The sequence below is a fragment of the Phyllobates terribilis genome, unplaced genomic scaffold (genome assembly GCF_046119375.1).
Source record: "Phyllobates terribilis strain yellow unplaced genomic scaffold, ASM4611937v1 Scaffold_1__5_contigs__length_1240528914, whole genome shotgun sequence".
Taxonomy (NCBI): domain Eukaryota; kingdom Metazoa; phylum Chordata; class Amphibia; order Anura; family Dendrobatidae; genus Phyllobates; species Phyllobates terribilis.
The window spans coordinates 1,100,735,972-1,100,755,741 of NW_027362761.1; the positions used below are offsets into that span (position 1 = coordinate 1,100,735,972).

General features: G+C 39.1%; 1 protein-coding gene across 3 annotated transcripts in view; it reads left to right on the top strand.

Moving 5' to 3' along the window:
- Nucleotides 1-19,770, top strand: part of ARAP2 (ArfGAP with RhoGAP domain, ankyrin repeat and PH domain 2) — a 593,408-nt gene that overhangs the window by 525,027 nt on the left and 48,611 nt on the right. For all 3 annotated transcript variants that reach the window (XM_073646261.1, XM_073646254.1, XM_073646276.1), the window contains 3 exons: nucleotides 5,649-5,731; nucleotides 8,628-8,663; nucleotides 13,739-13,802. In XM_073646261.1, the coding sequence (XP_073502362.1) occupies nucleotides 5,649-5,731; nucleotides 8,628-8,663; nucleotides 13,739-13,802 (183 nt within the window). The remainder of the gene's footprint in view (nucleotides 1-5,648; nucleotides 5,732-8,627; nucleotides 8,664-13,738; nucleotides 13,803-19,770) is intronic.

Below are 19,770 nucleotides of genomic sequence, written 5' to 3' on the forward strand. Positions count from 1 at the left end.
CCTCCTTTCCTTCCTGTGTAGGAAGATGTATTCCCAGTGGATATTCTGCTCTAATACTGTAGATATAAGGGGTGCTGAGATCAGAAAAAGCTTACACTGCAGTTTAATCTCTCTTCCTGATCTAATACTGGATATACCTGCATGCTTAAGTAAGAAGAGGCTGCTCACACTACTGCCCACCTTGTCTTTATGATCTAATAGTAGAAATATCAGTGGTGCTGAAGTGAGAATAGGCTTCTCAAACTGCTGTCCACCCTGTCTTTCTGATCTAATACTGAAGTAAGGAGATGCTGATCACACTGCGGCCTACTATGTCTACGTGCTGTCCAACAGTTCTTTCTTGTCTAATACTGGAGATGCCAAAAACGCTGAGGTAAGAAGAGGCTGCTGTCACTGCTCTCTACCCTGTCTTTCTGATCTAATTCTGGAAATACCAGATATGCTGAGGTAAGAAGAGTCTGCTTACACTGCTGTCCACCATGTCATTCTGGTATAACACAGGATATACCTGAGGGGCTGAGGTATAAGAGGCTGCTCACACTACCAATACCAGAAGTATGTGGAAGCTGCTCACAATGCTGTCCACCATGTTTTTCTTATCTTTCTTATCTAATATTGGAGTGCTGAGGTAAGAAGAGGCCAATCACACTGCTGTGCATCCCGTCTTTTTGAATAATGAGTAAATGTTGTGCCTTGGATATAAAGTTATGTGCAAAATAATAGCAGTCTAACATCACTCATGTGTTTGATTACTCTTTTTGGCATTAAAGATCATACAACATGGGAAAAAATCATGACCAGGTGTAGATGAGTAATGGACAACCAATAGAAATCAAATAAAAATGCAGACAACTGTTATTTTTTTGAACAGCCTACTATTCCTTTTTTTCATTTTCAGTTTAAAAATTGCTATTTTGTTTATGCTTTAATTTGAAATTGAATGTGCAGTGCTCCCAGTGCCTTTGGGAATATGGAAATAAATGCTATTTATGAGGATTGAGCTTTTTCTTAGTTGTTTTAAACACACTGCTATTATTTGCACATAACTGGAGCTTGACAATATATGGTCTATGGATATACCCTGCTTGTCATTCAACAATAAAGGGTGGAACGTAGTGTGAGTAGCTGCTTCTTACCTCAACGCTCCTGGTGTTTAAAGTATCAGATCAGAGAGACAGGGTGGACAGCAGCATGAGCAGCCTTTTCTTACCTTAGTATATCCAGTATTAGATCCGAAAGACAGGGTGGACAGAAGTGTGATTATATCAAAATATTCACTGGGAGCATATCATCCTACGTATGAAGAGATAGGGGCTTAGATTTTACTATAGTCATTATCTCCCTAGATAAAATGAATGTGTTTTGCTAATTAAAGGTATTTTAGAATTTATTTGTAATTAAATTTCTTCCTTTTTCTTTTTATGGGCAATCTCTTTATCAAAAATTGTTGTAGATTGCTTAGGGTTTTGGAATTGGAATTAAACATTTCCAGAATTTAAATTCACATTTTGTTATATATCTTATATGTGGGACCCTATCGACCTAATTGGGATGCTATGCAGAAAAAAAGATAAATGTCACAAATGGCAGAGCTTTGTCCATATGCAAGGTTTCTGCTCCTATATTATGTTGATCTTGAATGCTGCAGCAAAAACCCGATGACAGATTTTATTTAACAAGAAAAGTACCAACACTTTAATGTGGTAAATATTCACTAGAATCTACATTAATATATGGTGCAATCCTGGCCTTCTGTCAGGCCAGAACCTAATAACCAGCTACTAAATAGATGCTAAAATGATGAATATTAATACAGTATAAACAATAACAATAATAAATGCATTTCAGACCTTTCAGGCTTTTCCATTGAACTATTTTCCATAGTCATGGTTTTCGTTTCCCCAATTGTAATTTAATAAGCATACATCATACACATTAAAGATGAGTGGATCAATCTGTGGAGGACTGAGTTGAATTATCCGAAATCCCTGGTTTCACAAATTTGAACACTTTGACATACAATTCACAATTTGCAAAAAAACAAAGAGAAAAACTTGCCCAGCACTATTTCCCACATTGCTGAAGCATCAGAAAGCTGGTTAATGTCTTTTTACATTGCCGCGCGGGCTTCCCCATAATGCCCTGCAGCTATGACATCTCTCTCTTTCTCGCTCCTTCTCTTTGTCTCTTGCTCTCTTGTAGAGAATGAGCTCTTATGATCAGCGAGATACTCTTTCTCTCCTATAGAGTATAAGCTCTTATGGTCAGTGGGGTCCTCTCTCTCTCCTAAAGAGTGTAAGCTCTTAAGGTCAGCAGGGTCCTCTCTCTGCTGTAGAGTGTAAGCTCTTGTGATCAGCAGGGTCCTCTCTCTGCTGTAGAGTGTACGCTCTTGTGATCAGCAGGGTCCTCTCTCTGCTGTAGTGTAAGCTCTTGTGATCAGCAGGGTCCTCTCTCTGCTGTAGTTGTCTCTACTGATTGCTACAATAAGTGTAGATCATTTCTTAGCATGGCAAGCAACACCATGAGGCCAAACTCATATGTTCAGTCTCTACATATTAATGAAAGCACATTAAATCCCGCTAAAAAAAAAAAGTGAAAAGGATAGTAACAACTTTTCTGTACTGAAGGTGACTTCTTTATTCATATTCTGCTATTTTTTATTGATACACTTACGGGGCAGTGGACCTCTTTGTGGCTTCTTAGTATCATTATTAAAGTAGTTTTTCATGTTCTCATATGAGGTCTTAATACTTTTCATGCTCTAGGATATTAAACCTTTTAAAACTGTATGACCTGGGATACATTTTAGTTAGGTAATATAATACATATATTTAAATGCATTAAACATGGATTGGACACCCCATGGCAATACTTTATAACATGCAAATTGTCCAGGATGTGCATTATGCATCCTTAACTGTTATTAAAGGAGATTTGTGACTATAAAATAACTATCTCTTTGCCTGTTTTTTTTTTTAAACAGGATAGACTGGAGAGAGGCTTTGGATATTGCTATATGAGTTTGTATAGAAATTTAGTTGACATATAGTGAGATTTAATGATAATGCTACGTTATAGTCAACGTTTTTATCTACTTAAAATATCATCAATATCATCATTATATTATATGGCATTGTGTAATTACAATTGCTGATTTTGCCTTCCTACCCAGCTAATTGTTCTTTTTTCAGACAACCAACCATTTGAGGTGGTTCACTATCTCATATTCAAAGACAGTTTGCAAACTGAGTTAAAAGCTGAATGGTTATGACACTATGGTGACCACTGTAACCCCTTTAAAGTGGATCTTTCATAATCCAAACTGCCTAAATAGATCTATTAGACCTGATGCAACTGCTGTATTTACTTTGAAGATATATATCAGAATGGCTGTAAAATATTCTATGAATGTTTAACTCATTCTCTGCCTACCTAGTCTAACGTGCAGCTCCTCAGTGTCTGTCCTATTTCTGAACGTGCTGCTCACATGACAAAGGACAGACTGCAGCTGTCAGTCAGGCTTGGTGGGTGAAGACTGATTACACTTGAACTCATGAGCTATTTGAATCCATAACTGGACTTATGCTTATCCTAACGTCATGATCATACAGCCATTTCAACATGCATTTTCAACGTAAGGTAAGCAGCCTCATTGCAGATTTGTGTAATAATGTGTGAAGCTTATAATGTGAAATTTGGTGACAGATCTGCTATAAAGTTAATCTGCCACCAAGTTTTTGATACCTAATATGAAAGAAGCAAAATGTAGAGACACAGACCCTGATTGTAGTAGTGTATCACTTACTGGGCTGATTGCTGTAGTTTCAATAAAATCACAGTTTTATAAGCAATTATATGTAAGGAGATCCTCCTTATTCATGAGCTTTGTATAACCCCTCCTCAATCCACCACCACAAATTTGCCGCTTTCTGTCTATGCACAGTGTACACACAAAAAAACCTGCCAAACAGTGGTGTGGGTGGAGTCAAACAGAGATCAGGATTCAGATGACTGTTAGATCTGCAGCCGAGAAAACAAAGACTTTATCAAAATGGTAGCATACAACTTAGTGACATATCCCTGGAATCAGGGTCTATGTTCCTACATCATGCTGCACTCAGATGGGATGACAAAAAAATGGAATTCCCTTTAAATGTAGCAATTTATGGGGGATTCCCAACTCATCCATTTAAAGGGAATCTGTCAGCAGGTTTTTGCTACCTCATCTGAGAGCAGCATAATATAGGAGCAGAGACCCTGATTCCAAAGATTTATTACTTAGATTACTGGGTGCAGTTGTTCTGACACTATCAGACTATCAGAATTTTTAGATTTAGCAATGCAGCAGAGCTAAGAAAGCTAGACCCGCCCACACCAGACTCTCAGTGTACAAAGCTATAAACAGTGAGCTGCTTATCACAGAAGGGGGTGAAATCAGACTTGCAAGCACATGGCCAGCTAGTCTCAGCAATATTACATCACAAGGTGATTAAAGCTTTAATCTAAGTAAATAATTCCACACAGCCAGACTTGTGACACATGGTTGCGTTCAGTGTTTTAACCCCTGCCTAATGCTGTCCTCAGTTTACATAGCAAAAAACAGCTAATAGATTACCTTTAAGGAAAAAATTTAGAAGAGTTGCTCCAAATATTCCTATAACAATCTTTGCTTTCCAATCTACTGAAATTACCCACAAACAGGAAACTGAAATGCTTAATTAGTAAAGGAATGATCCCAACTAGAGACCTTTCTTACCTGAGACATAGAGGCTGCATGTTAACTAATGGTGCCAAACATATAAAGCAATATTTCAGCATTTTAGCCTCCATCATTTAATTATTTATGAAATGGCCCCGCGACCAAATTTTGGTTGAGCAGATTTTTCCCTGATTTAAAGGAGTTGTCCAGGTTTTTTTACTGTGAGCCTAAAAACTGACCTGGGCAACTACCTACCTGTTCTACCTTGTGCCGGCACAGACCGGTGAGACCGCTCCTGACAGTGATTCAGCTGCTCAATGTTAACAGAGCAGCTTGTCTTCTTCTCGGCTGCTCTGTCGAAGGGGCGTGACTGCTGATTGTCAGCATGATATCCTCAGTCATGTCCCATCAACCGAGCAGAAAGGAAGAGGCATGGAAGAGGAGCCGCTGCTCTGTCGACATGCTGCTGAATCGCCAGCAAAAGCCACTTGTGATCTCATTGTGTCGGCAAAGATTGGCACCATGCACAGCAGGCAGGTAGTCAGAAATTACCTGCCTGTTAGATTTTAGGCCCGTAGTAAAAAAATTAAACAGTCCTGGATAACTCCTTTAAGCTTCAGTACAGGACATGGTCTGTAGGCAACAGGGGTGCTGTGTTTAGAAAAAAAAATACCTCTTCTTTACTAATGTCTTATAAGTATGTGAAAAAACATTCAATCAAAATACATCATTGTACATAATTCTTAACACCCACATATGGTGAAAAAAAAAGCAACATGGACGGGTCGCATCATTATTGCATCATCTCCTGCTCTTGTTCTTGAACCCATAATGTGCAGAGTACATGAGAGAACTACGTGGCAAAATGTAATTATAAAGCAGCATTCAAATAAATATGACCGCTATCGTTATATATTTTGTATAATATTACATATTTATTTTATTTTAGAGCATCAAGCCAGATAAAGAGCTACCTGTGATGCCCTGCAAAGTATACCTAGGAGTGAGGAAGAAACTGAAACCACCTACAAGGTTTGTAAAGATGACAACCTCTAGTGCTGAAGATTGTAACAGAATATGGTTTATATTATTTTAACATGAACTATTATTATTTATTATTATAGCGCCATTTATTCCATGGCACTTTACATATGAAAGGGGTATGCAAAGACCAAGCAATTACAATAATTTTGAACAATGTAAGTTAGCAACTAGTACAGGAGGACAGAGGACCCTGCCCGCGAGGGCTCACAATCTACAAGGGATGGGTGAGGATGCGGTAGGTGAGGGTAGAGCTGGTCGTGCAGCTGTATGATGGAAAGTGGTTACTGCAGGTTGTAGGCTTGTCTGAAGAGGTGGGTCTTTAGTTTTCTTTTGAAGATATCTATGGTAGGCGAGAGTCTGATGTGTTGGGTTAGAGAGTTCCAGAGTAGGGGGGATGCACGGGAGAAATCTTGTATGCGATTGTGGGAAGAGGAGATAAGAGGGGAGTAGATAAGGAGATCTTGTGAGGATTGGAGGCTGCGTGCAGGTAAGTACTGGGAGACTAGGTCACAGATGTATGGAGGAGACAGGTTGTGAATGGCTTTGTTCTAAAACAATGGGAAAATAATATACTGTATATATATATACAATAATATAATATATTGTGAGGGATCAACTCAGTGGTTCACACAAGGGAATGCAGTTCGCAGGTTCAAACAAACTGATGGTTTATTAAGTGTCAAAAACCAGTCAGAAAACAAAATAACACAGCCTCTTTCAGGACAAAAGATATAACAGGACAAAACTCAAAATATCAAATCCATACAGCACAGCCTCAGCCGTTTAAATGCAAGTGTTTTTCTCTGCCCTGAGCAGGTCTGAGCAGCACATGCTAGGCCTGCTCACCTTCCAATACACACAGACAGAATGGGACAGACCCAGCTGTCTTAAATCAGGGTTTTTCAAGACCTGGACTGGAGGTAAGTGAGCAGCCAATCCCACCCAGCTCTTTCAGCTGCTCGTAAAACCCGGCCCCATAATCCGGGCCCATTAAATACCTCTCAGCACTATGTGTGCCGGAGCCTTTTCTCCGGGTCCTACATCACCGAGGCTTGGTACCTCGAGGACACATACCTCCCATCCACGACCTGTACAGCTGCAACCTTACATGCCCCTTCTGCCCAAAGCCAGGGGGCTTGGCACCTTCCGCCAACATACAATAGACCCTTAATAGGGCATCTGCATTCCCATGCTGTTTCCCAGGCCTATGCTCCATCTGAAAACTAAAATCCTGTAGGGCTTGGAGCAACCTAGTTACTCGGGCATTGCTCCCCTTCTTCTCTCGCATCCACCTCAGCGGGGCATGGTTCGACACTAACCTGAAACTTCTACCTAACAGGTAATACCTCAGAGTGTCCAACGGCCACTTTATGGCTAAACATTCTTTTTCCACTATGGAGTAGCTCTTCTCACACTTGGACAACTTCTGATTGAGGTACATTATAGGGTGTTCCTCTCCGTTAATCCACTGGGACAAGACTGTTCCCAGCCCGACATCCGATGTGATCATCTGGACCACGAACTCTTTGGAGAAGTTGGGCACCACCAAGATTGGCTGTTTACAGAGGGCCAGTTTTAGTTCTTGGAAGGCCACCTCAGCTTCCGGAGACCACTTAGCCATAGCCAACTTCGTCCCTTTCAGAAGATCCGTCAGCGGGGATCTATATATATAATATCTATTGTCATAAACAATATATGTGTCTTTAGTCTTTGACTCTCATAGCCATGCCTTTTTTACCTTCTCGGTCTCTGAATATTTTGGTCCTGATTCTTTCTTTCATTTTTTTAAGTCACTGTTCTTTTTTTGTTTTATGATATTCGTAAACCTTTTTTTCTCTAAATTCTTCAAAATGATACGTGTGGTTGATGAATTTCTTCACAAAATAAAAAATGCTCTTGATTTTTATTTTGTCTTACAATTTTTGCTACTCATTGTAGCTCAAAAAGTCACATGTATGGATTTGATGCAAAATTTGAACAGAAATTTGAGGCATACAGAAATTCACTCTTGGAGTCTGGCGTACATTTGTGAAAAAAAATGTACCTATTTAAAAAGATTGGCTGATGAATAAGCTAAAACATCTGGAAACCCCCTTGGTAAACATAAATATGCATGTATATATAAAATACATATAAAACAGACTTAAAAAAGGTGTCAATTAAAGTAAAAACAGGGAAAAAACACCATAAATTTTAAAAAAGGCACAAACGCAGTGATTAATCGGATCCTTTGTCTTTCAGTTATTCTGCATCTTCAGATTTCTGATTGCTATCTGTATATATTAACATATTTGTTTTTTTCTAAAAACTTAACTAGTCATCCTTAAAGTGAATTTGTCACAAGATTTTTGCTACCTTATCTGAGAGGAGCATAATATATAGAAAGAGTGTCGGATCCTAGCTATTATCACTTAATGGTCTGCTTAGTGTAATTTTTATAAAATCACTGATTAGCAGGAGATTATCACTAGAAGACTATTAAACCTACTGCCAGGTAGTCCAGCCAAGCCCCCGCCACTGATTGGTAAGTTTCTGCCTATGCACAGTGTACACAGAAAGCTGTTAATCAGTGGCATGGGTGGATTTGTACAGAGCTCAACATTCAGAGAATTGTTAAACCTGCAGCAGATACATTTTTTTAATCAAAACTGCGGCAAGCGGTCAATTAATGATATATTGCTGGCATAATGTTTTCCACCCTTACCTATGCTGCTCTTATTCTTAGATGGGGTAGAAAAAAACCTAATGACAGATTCTCTTTAATTATCAAATTGGAAAGTTTTTCCATACTTTAGGCTGCACGCACTCCATATTCTATATATTATCACATGTTATACTAACCAATGATGTTTTGAATATTATTAATATTATTACTATTTTACAGATTTGGCTTGACAATTTGTCTAGAAAAACACCAATGGTAAGAAATTAAATGCATTTAAGAATATATTGACCTTTTGTTTCTTTTTTAACATTTACTCGTCACATAACGTACTATGCATGAGGATCCCGGCATGCCCAGACAGCTTGCTGCTAGTCCATTCGTACTATGGCAGGGGACACACAAGTGAATTTAAAATTGGTCCAATTTTGATGCAGGAGAGTTGGACGAGTGTTCTGCGATTTTGTTTCCGATTTTTCTGCGATTGCAATGCGATTCTGCGTTTTTTTTCCTACTCTCAGCGTATTTGATGCTATTTACATCCATTTTTTGTGAGATTGTGATGGAATTTCCTGGGACAGTGAAGAATGTTACTACAAAATCGCATGGCATTCAGATTACTCGAGTGCGGTCCGATTTAAAATCGCATCCATTGATTTTTACTGCTGAATGCGATCCGATTTGCTATTACAATCGCAGTATGTTGCAATTTTTTTCCAGTCTGATTGCGATCCGATTCGAGCTGGATTTTTTATCGGACTGCATTCGTCCAATTTCATCGCAAGTGGGAGCGAGCTCTAAGATTTGTAGTTTAATCACAGCTGAAAAGCATCAGGTTGAAGACCACGGTTCTAGAGATTGGTCATAGCTTTAAAAGATGGGAAACCCCCCTATATGACAATTATTTTCTCCTGGGTTTTTCCCATTTCGGTAGTTGAAACATAGTCTGTTATTTTAAAGACCTTTGCACTAAACAGTTTGGCAAAATGACTCCACACCTATTAAACATTCATAGGAATGAGGATTTAGGATACATTTAACCAATGCTGTTATTCAATAGTGAATACTTAACTCCCTCCAAGTATCATTTTAGTAGAGTGACATATAAAGCAGCCCCTCCACACGATACAGTATCTAAATATATAGAACAATTATTTCATGCCAAACAAAAATTATTATTTAACCCATTTCTGACATCTGATATTTATGTTTATCACATATATTTTGTGTGGGTGTATGGAGTGAGCCTTAGGCTGATGCGCTTTTTAAGCGTCTCCGCAGCGGCAAAAACGCTGCAGAAACGCTTAAAAAATTCTTAGTAGAAGGTCTGCCATGTTCCCCAATGATAATCTGCATGTGCTGTGCACATGCAGCGGAAATTTCCGCTGCGGATTATCATTGAGGAAAAAAACGCAGCACTACCAATTATTTTGCGGAATCGCTGCATTTTTGCTGCCATTGACTTGCATTGGAACGCATGAAATCCGCATCACTGTATATGTAGATGCGCATTCCATGCGTTCCAATGTCCGGATGGTACCCGGGTGTGGAGGAGAGAAGACTCTCCTCCGGACCCGGGTACCATAGAACCTGTGAAAAAAAAGAATAAAATTAAAAATATATATTATATTTACCTTCTGACGGCCCCCGCTGCGCTCGTCCTCCCATGCCAGCAGATCGCGGTGGACTGAAGGACCTGCACTGATGTCATAGTCATGTGACGCGTCATGCAATGCTGACGCCTGCAGGTCCTTCAGTGTACCGCGATCTGCCGGCAGCCAGGTCGGTGAAGCAAGACTCCGGGGGCCATCGGAAGGTAAGTATAGATTTATTTTTTTATTTTTAACCATTCTTTGGGGTCACACTATATAAATCCATGCCGTTTGCATAGTGTTACCAAGTTGTCAAGCACTTTCCAGGTGATGCTAAAATCGCTTGGAAACCGCTTGTCAACCCGCATGCGGAAATGCATGTGAAAAAACACTTCACTTGCGCTTGTCCCTGGCAGAAAAAATGTATGCACAATCCGCATGCTTTTTTTCTGCCAGGGGAGATGCAGAAACGCTCAGGAAAAATCCGGAGCATTTCTGCATCGTGGGCACTTAGCCTTACACAGCAGACACCACCTGTCAACTATCAAAGTTGTCGCTAGCTTCTAATTGGAACATAACCCAAGAAAAAAAACAGAATAAACATATATCCAGTAGTAAGGAAGTAAGTAAATAGTAATAGCACATGTAAATAACATAGGATACTTCATTAACACTATTTTGATCAAAAAAGCATAATAGCCATACCACTGTGACAAGGTGTACCCAAGCAGGATAGTCTTATGCCCCCCAATATGCTCTTCTTGAGCTAGGCATTTCATCCATATAGTTTCCCATTGGCAGATGTCTGAACAGTCGGGCCCCTGTCCTGCTCTGCCCTTATCTACATTGAGGTCAGCTGACACACGGTGAGGTTTTAATACTAGAGATAGGATTGTCCTGATTGGATACACCTTGTTACGGTGAGATGGCTTTTACGCTGATCAAAATATTTTTAACTAAGTACCGTATTTTATTTACATGTACTATTACTATTTACTTTTTTGCTTACTACAGGGTATATGCTAATTTTTTTTTCTTGGGTTTTGTCTGTGAAATGGCCACAGTGTGAACGTGCTCTTACACATTGCACGTTTAAAAACTAATGCTCCAGCTCATTTATTTGGTTTTGATTGATTTGGGGAGTTTAACCGCTTAGACACTACAGCTCCAGTCTCTACCATCTCATCACCCACCTCCCTACAATGCTATCTTTTCACTCTTATTGGAGTTTTCTGTACAGAACTTTTCCCTCCCCAACCATTTCCACTCATTTTTAATAACAATTCCAGTTTTACTCACCCTCTCCAGGTCAAGTGCTGCATCCCAGCTTCTTCCCCGGTCTTTGTTTTTATTCGGCAGTGGTGATGTAATGGCTATAGCACACGTGACTGTTGAAAACCATTACAAAGCTCAGAGGCTCTGCCAAAGTAGGTGGCATAATCAGTCAATGTCTGCAACACTTACATATGCTACAGTCATGGCATTAGTGATAAAGCCTGTTAACAAAGACTTGTACAAAAGTAAAAAGGCAGTGCCAGACCTGGGGAGTGTGAACAAGACATTGGTTTACTAGTTTAATTTAACAGAAGCAAATGGGGAGGTAAAAGTTATTCCAGAAAACCACTTTAAGCCTTGATGTGATCTACTTTGACTGCATTCTGTGAATAGAAACATTTCTTATAGCAATATCCAAATTGATTTGCTAAGAATTTACTTAAAAATCAGGTTCTAACTAATCCCAAGTTTAGGGGTGAATCCTGCAAGATCGTGGCCACCCATTGCCATTTTCCAGATTCTCAGGGCCAGAAGGCAAATAAAGAAATAATAGATTCTTAAACTCACCACTCTTCTGCCCTCCAGATACTTGTGCTAGATCCACTCTCCCCCAATCTTCCCATTGACTCCTTTTTCTTCTACCTCTAATTTATGGCAGAGTCTGTATCAGGCTATCCCCATGACCATTGGAGGTTCGGCGCATGTGTTTAAAGGGAACCTGTCATGTCTTTGTACTATGTACACTGCCCCCATTGCGTTGCTAGTGATGCAATGTGCATCACTAACACGCTTTTTTCATTAAAATCGGTGCTAATTTGTGTAAAAAGCACTTTATATGTTTATATCATACTTGCTTGTTTAGTCATAGGGGTGTGAGTCAACGCATTTAGTCAGGGTTGGCGCCGCCCATGCAATTTGAATTCTGTTCCCGGCTCAGTATGTCATGGCCAGCCGCGCTTGTTGATCTGGGAGCCGCGCATGCGCTGTGACGAACAGCTCCAGCCACATGCAGTGAAGCTGGGAACTACACACAGCTTCACTGCGCACGCGCCGGGAGCCGCTCATCACAGCGCACGCTCCCAGATCAACAAACGTGGCTGGCCATGACATACTGAGCAAGCGCAGCATAGTGACATCAGCGCAAGCCGGGAACAGAATTCAAATGGCATGGGCGGCGCCAACCCTGACTAAATGCATTGAATCACATCCCTATGACTAAACGAGCTGGTATGATATAAACATATAAAGTGCTTTTTACACATATTAGCGCCGATTTTAATGAAAAAAGCATGTTAGTGATGCAATGGGGGCAGTTTAGATAGTACAAAGGACATGATAGGTTCCCTTTAATATCAATGATGTGCGTCACACCCCATGTGACTGCGTGGGACCTAGTATATGGCGGAACCAGCCATAATAAAGGAGGTGGAATAAAAAGGAAGAATAGTCAATTGAAGACCTTCATGGGGACCTGCAGTGGCAGGACAGGTATAGGGAGGGAAGAGGAAAGTTGAGCATGGCAGCTTAATTTATTTTTTTTAACCATTTCTAGACAGATTTGATTCATACCGAATTTATTCTTGCACCTGAGTTGAGCAAATTTGCCCAAATTCAAAGGGGTTGTCCAGCCTTACTCAACACGTCTGAAGTCACTCTATGTGACTGCAGACTTGTGAGTTCTCACATTGCACGTACTGTGTGCTGTGAGGATTCATAGCGGGTGTGCAACTGCAAGTATGTGATTTGCATACATGCGACAACGTGCCGACTAGATGGGCAGCTTCACTCAATGCAAGTGTAGTGAGCAAGGCCTGATACAGTCTGGTCTGAATGTGGCCAGAAGTATCCAAATTGCATATTTGTGGTCACATAACTGCTCATTCACGGCACCAGAGAATCCTCACAGCATGCAGTGCACGCAATGTGAGGATTCACAAGTCTGCACTTACAAACAGTTACTGCAGATATGCAGCCTAAGGCCAACTAACCCCTTAATTTAGGGAGATTGGCTCATCTCTAATTTTTGATAACTGAACTGCTCTTTTCTTGATTCAAGACAAAGGGGTTTGAATAGTGATCTTTGCTAATTTTCAACCACAAAGTTGTAAACTGTTTATTAAATGTGCAAATTAGCCTCTAACAACTGTTATAAAAGAATAGACATAGATGGTAAATATGATGACAGTGATATTTTTTTATTTAATTTATATGCATTTTTTAATTTTCAATATTTTTAGCAAATTCTATTATTACAAACTGCAGAATTTATTTGCATGGTTCAGAATGAGGCCTACAAAAACTGAACAGAGAAAAGTTTAATATCTTAATTTCTATCATCTGAAATCACAGCTCACAAATTGTAGCTGTACTGTTTTATTGAATATTGGTGGCATTTACAATATATGAAATGACTTTAATCTATGTCCTTCCATCTTGTTTTACACTTATGCTCTAATCTCTTTGCAGGTACGTGTGCTGTGACTCTGCAGAAGTCCAGATGGAATGGCTGATCAGTATTCTTAATGCGCAGGTAAAGTAGTGTTAGCGAGATCAATGCATACACATATTCCTGTGATTTTAAAGACACACATTTTTCTTTCTAGATATATTATACAAGTCATAAACCTGTTATTGAAGAACTACAAATCAAACTGCTGGGAATGATTTTATGATTTGGGTATTAAAGCATCATGCATAAAATTTGGCTAGAATTCAATCATGACCAATAAAATTTATGATGAGTCTCAGGAATACTAATTAACTATCTTTTAGATTTACAGTAATGGAAATGCTGATGAAAAAAAAATTGACTTAACAGATTTGGATGAAAATATAAATTACTAGATTTTTTTTTTTTGCACAGAGTTATAGATATTTGTGTTAGATTATTTGTTCATTGACATTTAATTTTTGTTACATCCATATTAAAATGACTTCAGCTGAATGCTAGGTACAACAATCAAAATTAATTAAGTGCTTCACGTTTGTTGTTATTTGGTGCTGTGCTAGTATAGTCAGTAAAAACACTCATTATTTATTACTATGGTTAATTTGATATTTTAGCCACACAAAAAATCATCACATTTTACCAGCTAACAATTAGCAAAATGAACAGTATGGATTGTTGATGAAGGAGCAATATGATATCATTGCTTATTTCTTGAAATTATATCCCCAGTGAGAAAGAAAAATCTCACCTGAGCTCATGTATATTTGCAGGCTCCTCACAGGCTGCAGAACATAACATTTTTTTAGGCTAGGTTACAATATTATGACCAATCCTTAAAATAGGTCATTGGGGTTCCAACCTCCCGCGACTGCACATTCAGATTTTTAGGCCACATTCACATGTTCAGTATTTGGTCAGTATTTTACATCAGTATTTGTAAGCTGAAGCCAGACTGCCCTGCAGGATGTTTCAAAACAGTGATTTTCGAGCACAGAGGATATATTGATGCATTCAAGAGAAATTGCTTAACAAATTTTGAGCTGCATTTTTACTCTTGCGAAAATGAAAATTTGCATCCAATTTAAAATTTTTGTAGTAATTTTTTTTTATTATCCATAGCCCCATTTTATAAAATTCTGTGAGGCACGTGTGTGTTCAAAAACTCACTACATACCTACATGAACTCTGTGATTTGTATAGTTTCCAATAAGGGGTCACTTATAGGATTTTTTTCTGTTCTGCCACCCTCGGTAATCTGCTAATAAGTCATGACATCAACAATCTATCAAGCTAAAATTGTACCCTAAAATTTAATAGCACTCCATCCCATCCATGCCATGATATGCTACAAGACCAAAAAGTAGTACAGCCACTTATGGGGTATCAATGTTCAAGAGAAATTGAATAACAAGATGTGGGGTCCAATTTCTCCTTTTAACTCTTGTGAAAATGAAAAATTTGAAGTTGAAGCATCATTTTAGTGGCAAAATGTAATTTTTTTGCATGCACATACTAATATTATAATCCCTTCGTCCTTGAGTGATATAGATTCCAAAATGGGATGGAGGGTTTATCCTGTTTCAACTTCTCAAGGACATCAACCAAAATTTCACTAAAAAAAAACAAATGTTGCTCCTTTTCTTCTGAGGTTTGCCATGTGCCAAAGCTGTAGTTTTTGATCACATATGAGGCATTGCCATGTTCCAAAGAAATTTTCAAAAAATATCTGGGGTTCATTTTCTGTTATTGCCCCTTGTAAAAATGAAAATTTTATTAGAAAAGCAATATTTTAATAGAAAATATAGTTTTTCATTTTTTTATTCTATTTTCTTTTAATTCATATGAAGTACATGTAGGATTAGCGAACTTTCTAACAGGAGTTTTTAATACATTGAGGGTGCAAATTTAAAATAATATCACTTTTGAGGTTTTCTAATAAATAAGCCCCTCAAAGTGGCTTCAAATATAATTATAAGGCTGCGTGCCCACAAAGCATTTTCCAAGCGTCTATGCTGTGGAATTTACGCAACGTAAACGCTTGGGAAACGCTTGGTAATCCGTCCCCCATGGTCCCCAATGACAAGCCGCAATGTCAGTGGACATGCTGCGGATTTTTCCGCAGCATTTATGCTGCGCTCAAAAATCCGCAGCATGTCCATTAATTTTGCGGACACACAGCGTAATCACCGCCATTGACTTGCATTGGACCGCGTGACATCTGCATCACTGCATCTGCACAAGCGGATATCACACGGTTCAATGTGCGGATAGTATCCAGGTCTGGAGGAGAGGAGACCCTCATACAGACCTGGGTACAATAGAAACTGTAAAAAAAAGAATTTAAAATAAAAAATAAAGATTATACTTACCTTCCGATGTCCTCCCGGTGTTTTCTCCTCTCCGTCTGGTCTGCTCTATGGGTCGCGGTGTTGTGAAGGACCTGCCATGACGTCATTGAGTCATGTGACCTGACACATGACTCAATGACGTCAATGCAGGTCCTTCACACCACCGCGAGCAGTGCAAGAGACCTGACGCAGCAGAGAAAACACCAGAAGGACATCAGAAGGTGAGTATAATCTTTTTTTTTTATTTTTTACCATTCTTATTCTTTTTTTTTTTAACTAACTTGGTCACACTACTATAAATCCATGCCGGTTGCATGGATTTATATAGTGTGAACAAGTTGTCAAGCACTTTTCCAAATGATGCTAAAATCGCTTGGAAAAGCGCTTGATAACCCGCATGCAGAAATGCATGCAAAAACGCTTGACAAACGCTTCTACCTGGAGGAAAAAACGCATGTAAAAACCGCATGCGTTTTTCCTGCCAGGGAGAAGCGGAAAAAATATGCAGCATTTCAGCATCGTGGGCACATAGCCTTAAAAAGAATAAAATTGATAAAAAAACGTAAATTTGCTGCTAAAATGTTAACCCTTCTAACATCCTACCAAAATAAATAATTGCTGGAAAAAAGATGCTAACTTGGCAAATTTGGTTGACCTAAATTTATTGCTACCATAATGTTCAATGTATCACTATAAAACACCTTAGCATCACTGGAATATGTAGAAATATTCCAAAGTTATTATCACATAAAGTGACAAATGTCAGAATTGAAAAATGGGACTTAGTCATTAAGCCCAAAAGTGGCTCGCTCCATAAGAGGTTAAAAGGATAAAATGACCATGTACTTTTACAAAGGAAAAATATTATGAGGGGGTTGAAATGTTCATCTATATTGCAGTGGACCCCTGATAAAATATCCGTATGTAAATAAAATACATTTAAATATATACAGTAAATACTCAGGTAGCAAAAAGGATACAAATGTGTGTATTCATTCCAATTCAAAATCATAAAATGCATGATACACAAAAGAAAAAAATAGCTACACACATATTTGCATATACACATAAATATATTCACATACACACACATAAGCAGCCCATAAAATGGGAAATGATGTACTGTATAAAATTACATAATTAAATGGAATCTGACAGCATGTTTTCATATGTATTATGAATGCAGCATAATGTAGTGGCAGAGAGCTGGATTCCAGCGATATATTACGTATTAGGGTGTTTTGCTGTTTCATTAAAATCACTGTTTTATCAGCAGGAGATTATCACTACAAGACTAGGTGTCTCGTGCCTCCTGGTCCAACTGCACCCACACCACTAATTAGGAGCTTTTAGTCAAAGTGGGTTGTACACAGAAAGCTGTAAATTAGTGGTGTGGGTGGGGTTATACACAGCTCAGTACTCCGAGCTCTGCTACACGTACAGCAGAGAAAAGTGTGATTCTATCATGACATTATAAGTGCAGAGCAAAGAGGGAGTGGAGATAAATAAATACAACTCAACCACCCACCTTCCTAACAATAGTCAGACAAGGCTCTTCAGTTGGAAGATGACTGGTCACAACTTTTATTGAAAATACATCCTGTAAATATACACCGCGTGCAGAATTATTAGGCAAATGCGTACTTTGATCACTTTGATACTTTATATACATGTTGTCCTACTCCAGGCTGAATAGGCTTGAGAGCCAACTGCCAATTAAGTAAACCTGGTGATGTGCATCTCTGTAATGAGGAGGGGTGTTTACTAATGACATCAACACCCTATATAAGGTGTGCTTAATTATTAGGCAACTTCCTTTCCTTTGGCAAAATGGGTCAGAAGAGATATTTGACGGGCTCTGAAAAGTCCAAAATTGTGAGATGTCTTGCAGAGGGATGCAGCAGCTCCTTACATAGTTACATAGTTTGTAAAGCCGAATAAAGACTTGCGTCCATCAAGTTGGACCTGTTAGTTCTGTAATTGCTACAGTTGATCCAGAGGAGGGCAAAAACCCCAAATGATTTAGCCAATCTTCACCTGAGGAAAAATTCCCTCCCGACTCTGAAACCAGCAGTCAGAATAAATCCCTGTATCAACTTTCTATTTTATTCTATTTTTAAGTATATGCTGAAATCTGCCTGGTATCTAAAAATGCATCTAGTCCCCGCTTGAACTGGTTTAGTGAATCCGACATTACCGTCTCCTCACTCAGTGAATTCCATATTCTCACTGCTCTAACCGTAAAGAACCCCTTCCTTTGCTGGTGCCGAAACCTTTTCTCTTCCAGTCGTAGTGAATGCCCTCTTGTTACCATAATATCCCTCTTTTTGAACAAATCCCTGACAAGGTCCCTATACTGTCCCCTAACATATTTGTACACATTTATTATGTCCCCCCTCAACCTTCTCTTTTCCAGGCTGAATAGTCCTAGTTTTGCCAACCTCTCTGGGTATTGCAGTCCCTCCATTCCCTTTATTAATTTTGTTGCCCTCCTTTGTACCTTTTCAAGCTCATTTATATCCTTTCTATATATTGGGGCCCATAACTGAGCACAGTATTCCAAGTGTGGTCTGACCAGTGCTTTGTACAGTGGAAGAACAATGTTCTCATCCTTTGCAGCTATACCTCTTCTAATACATCCCATTACCCTATTTGCCCTTACAGCAGCGGCCTGACTTTGGGCACTCCAATTTAGTTTGCTATCAATTAAGTTGCCCAAGTCCTTCTCCATCTCTGAATTCCCCAATGATTTCCCATTCAGTGAGTACTGGTGACTTCCATTTTTCCTTCCCATATGTATGACCTTACATTTCTCCTCATTAAACCTCATTTACCACTTAATGCTCCACCTACCCAGCTTATCCAAATCCCTCTGTAGGTCTGCACTGTCCTCTTTTGTATTAATTGTTTTACATAACTTTGTGTCATCTACAAATATTGATATTTTACTATTTATCCCGTTGACTATGTCGTTAATAAAGATATTAAATAACAATGGGCCTAGTACAGACCCCTGTGGTACCCCACTAGTGACGCTTACCCAATCTGAGTATATTCCATTTATAACCACCCTCTGCCTTCTATCCTTTAGCCAGTTAGCTACCCACTTGCAAACATTTTCCCCCAGCCCCATCATTCTCATTTTGTATACCAACCTATTATGTGGCACGCTATCGAACACTTTTGAGAAGTCGAGATACACGACATCCACTGGTTCCCCCTGATCTAATCGAGAGCTAACCTCCTCGTAGAAGTCAATCAGGTTTGTTTGGCAGGAGCGATTCCTCATGAATCCATGTTGGTTCGGGGTTAATAGATTATTAGCATCAAGATGCTCCGTAATTGCCTCTTTGATGAAGCTTTCAAAAATTTTGCCCACAACGGATGTCAGACTCACCGGCCGATAGTTTCCGGCGTCACTTTTTGCTCCCTTTTTGAATATTGGCACTACATTCGCCTGTCGCCAATCAAGTGGTACAGACCCAGTCTAAACAGAGTCCTTAAATATAAGATATAGCGGTCTGTCTAGCACATTACTTAGTTCCCTTAGTACCCGTGGGTGTATGCCATCTGGTCCTGGTGATTTGTTTATTTTAATGTTACTGAGGCGTTTCTGTACACCAACTTGGGTTAGATTTGTCATACTTAGTGGAGGATTAAGCTTGTCACTTCTCATTTCGCCTGTTAGTTCTATTTCCTTT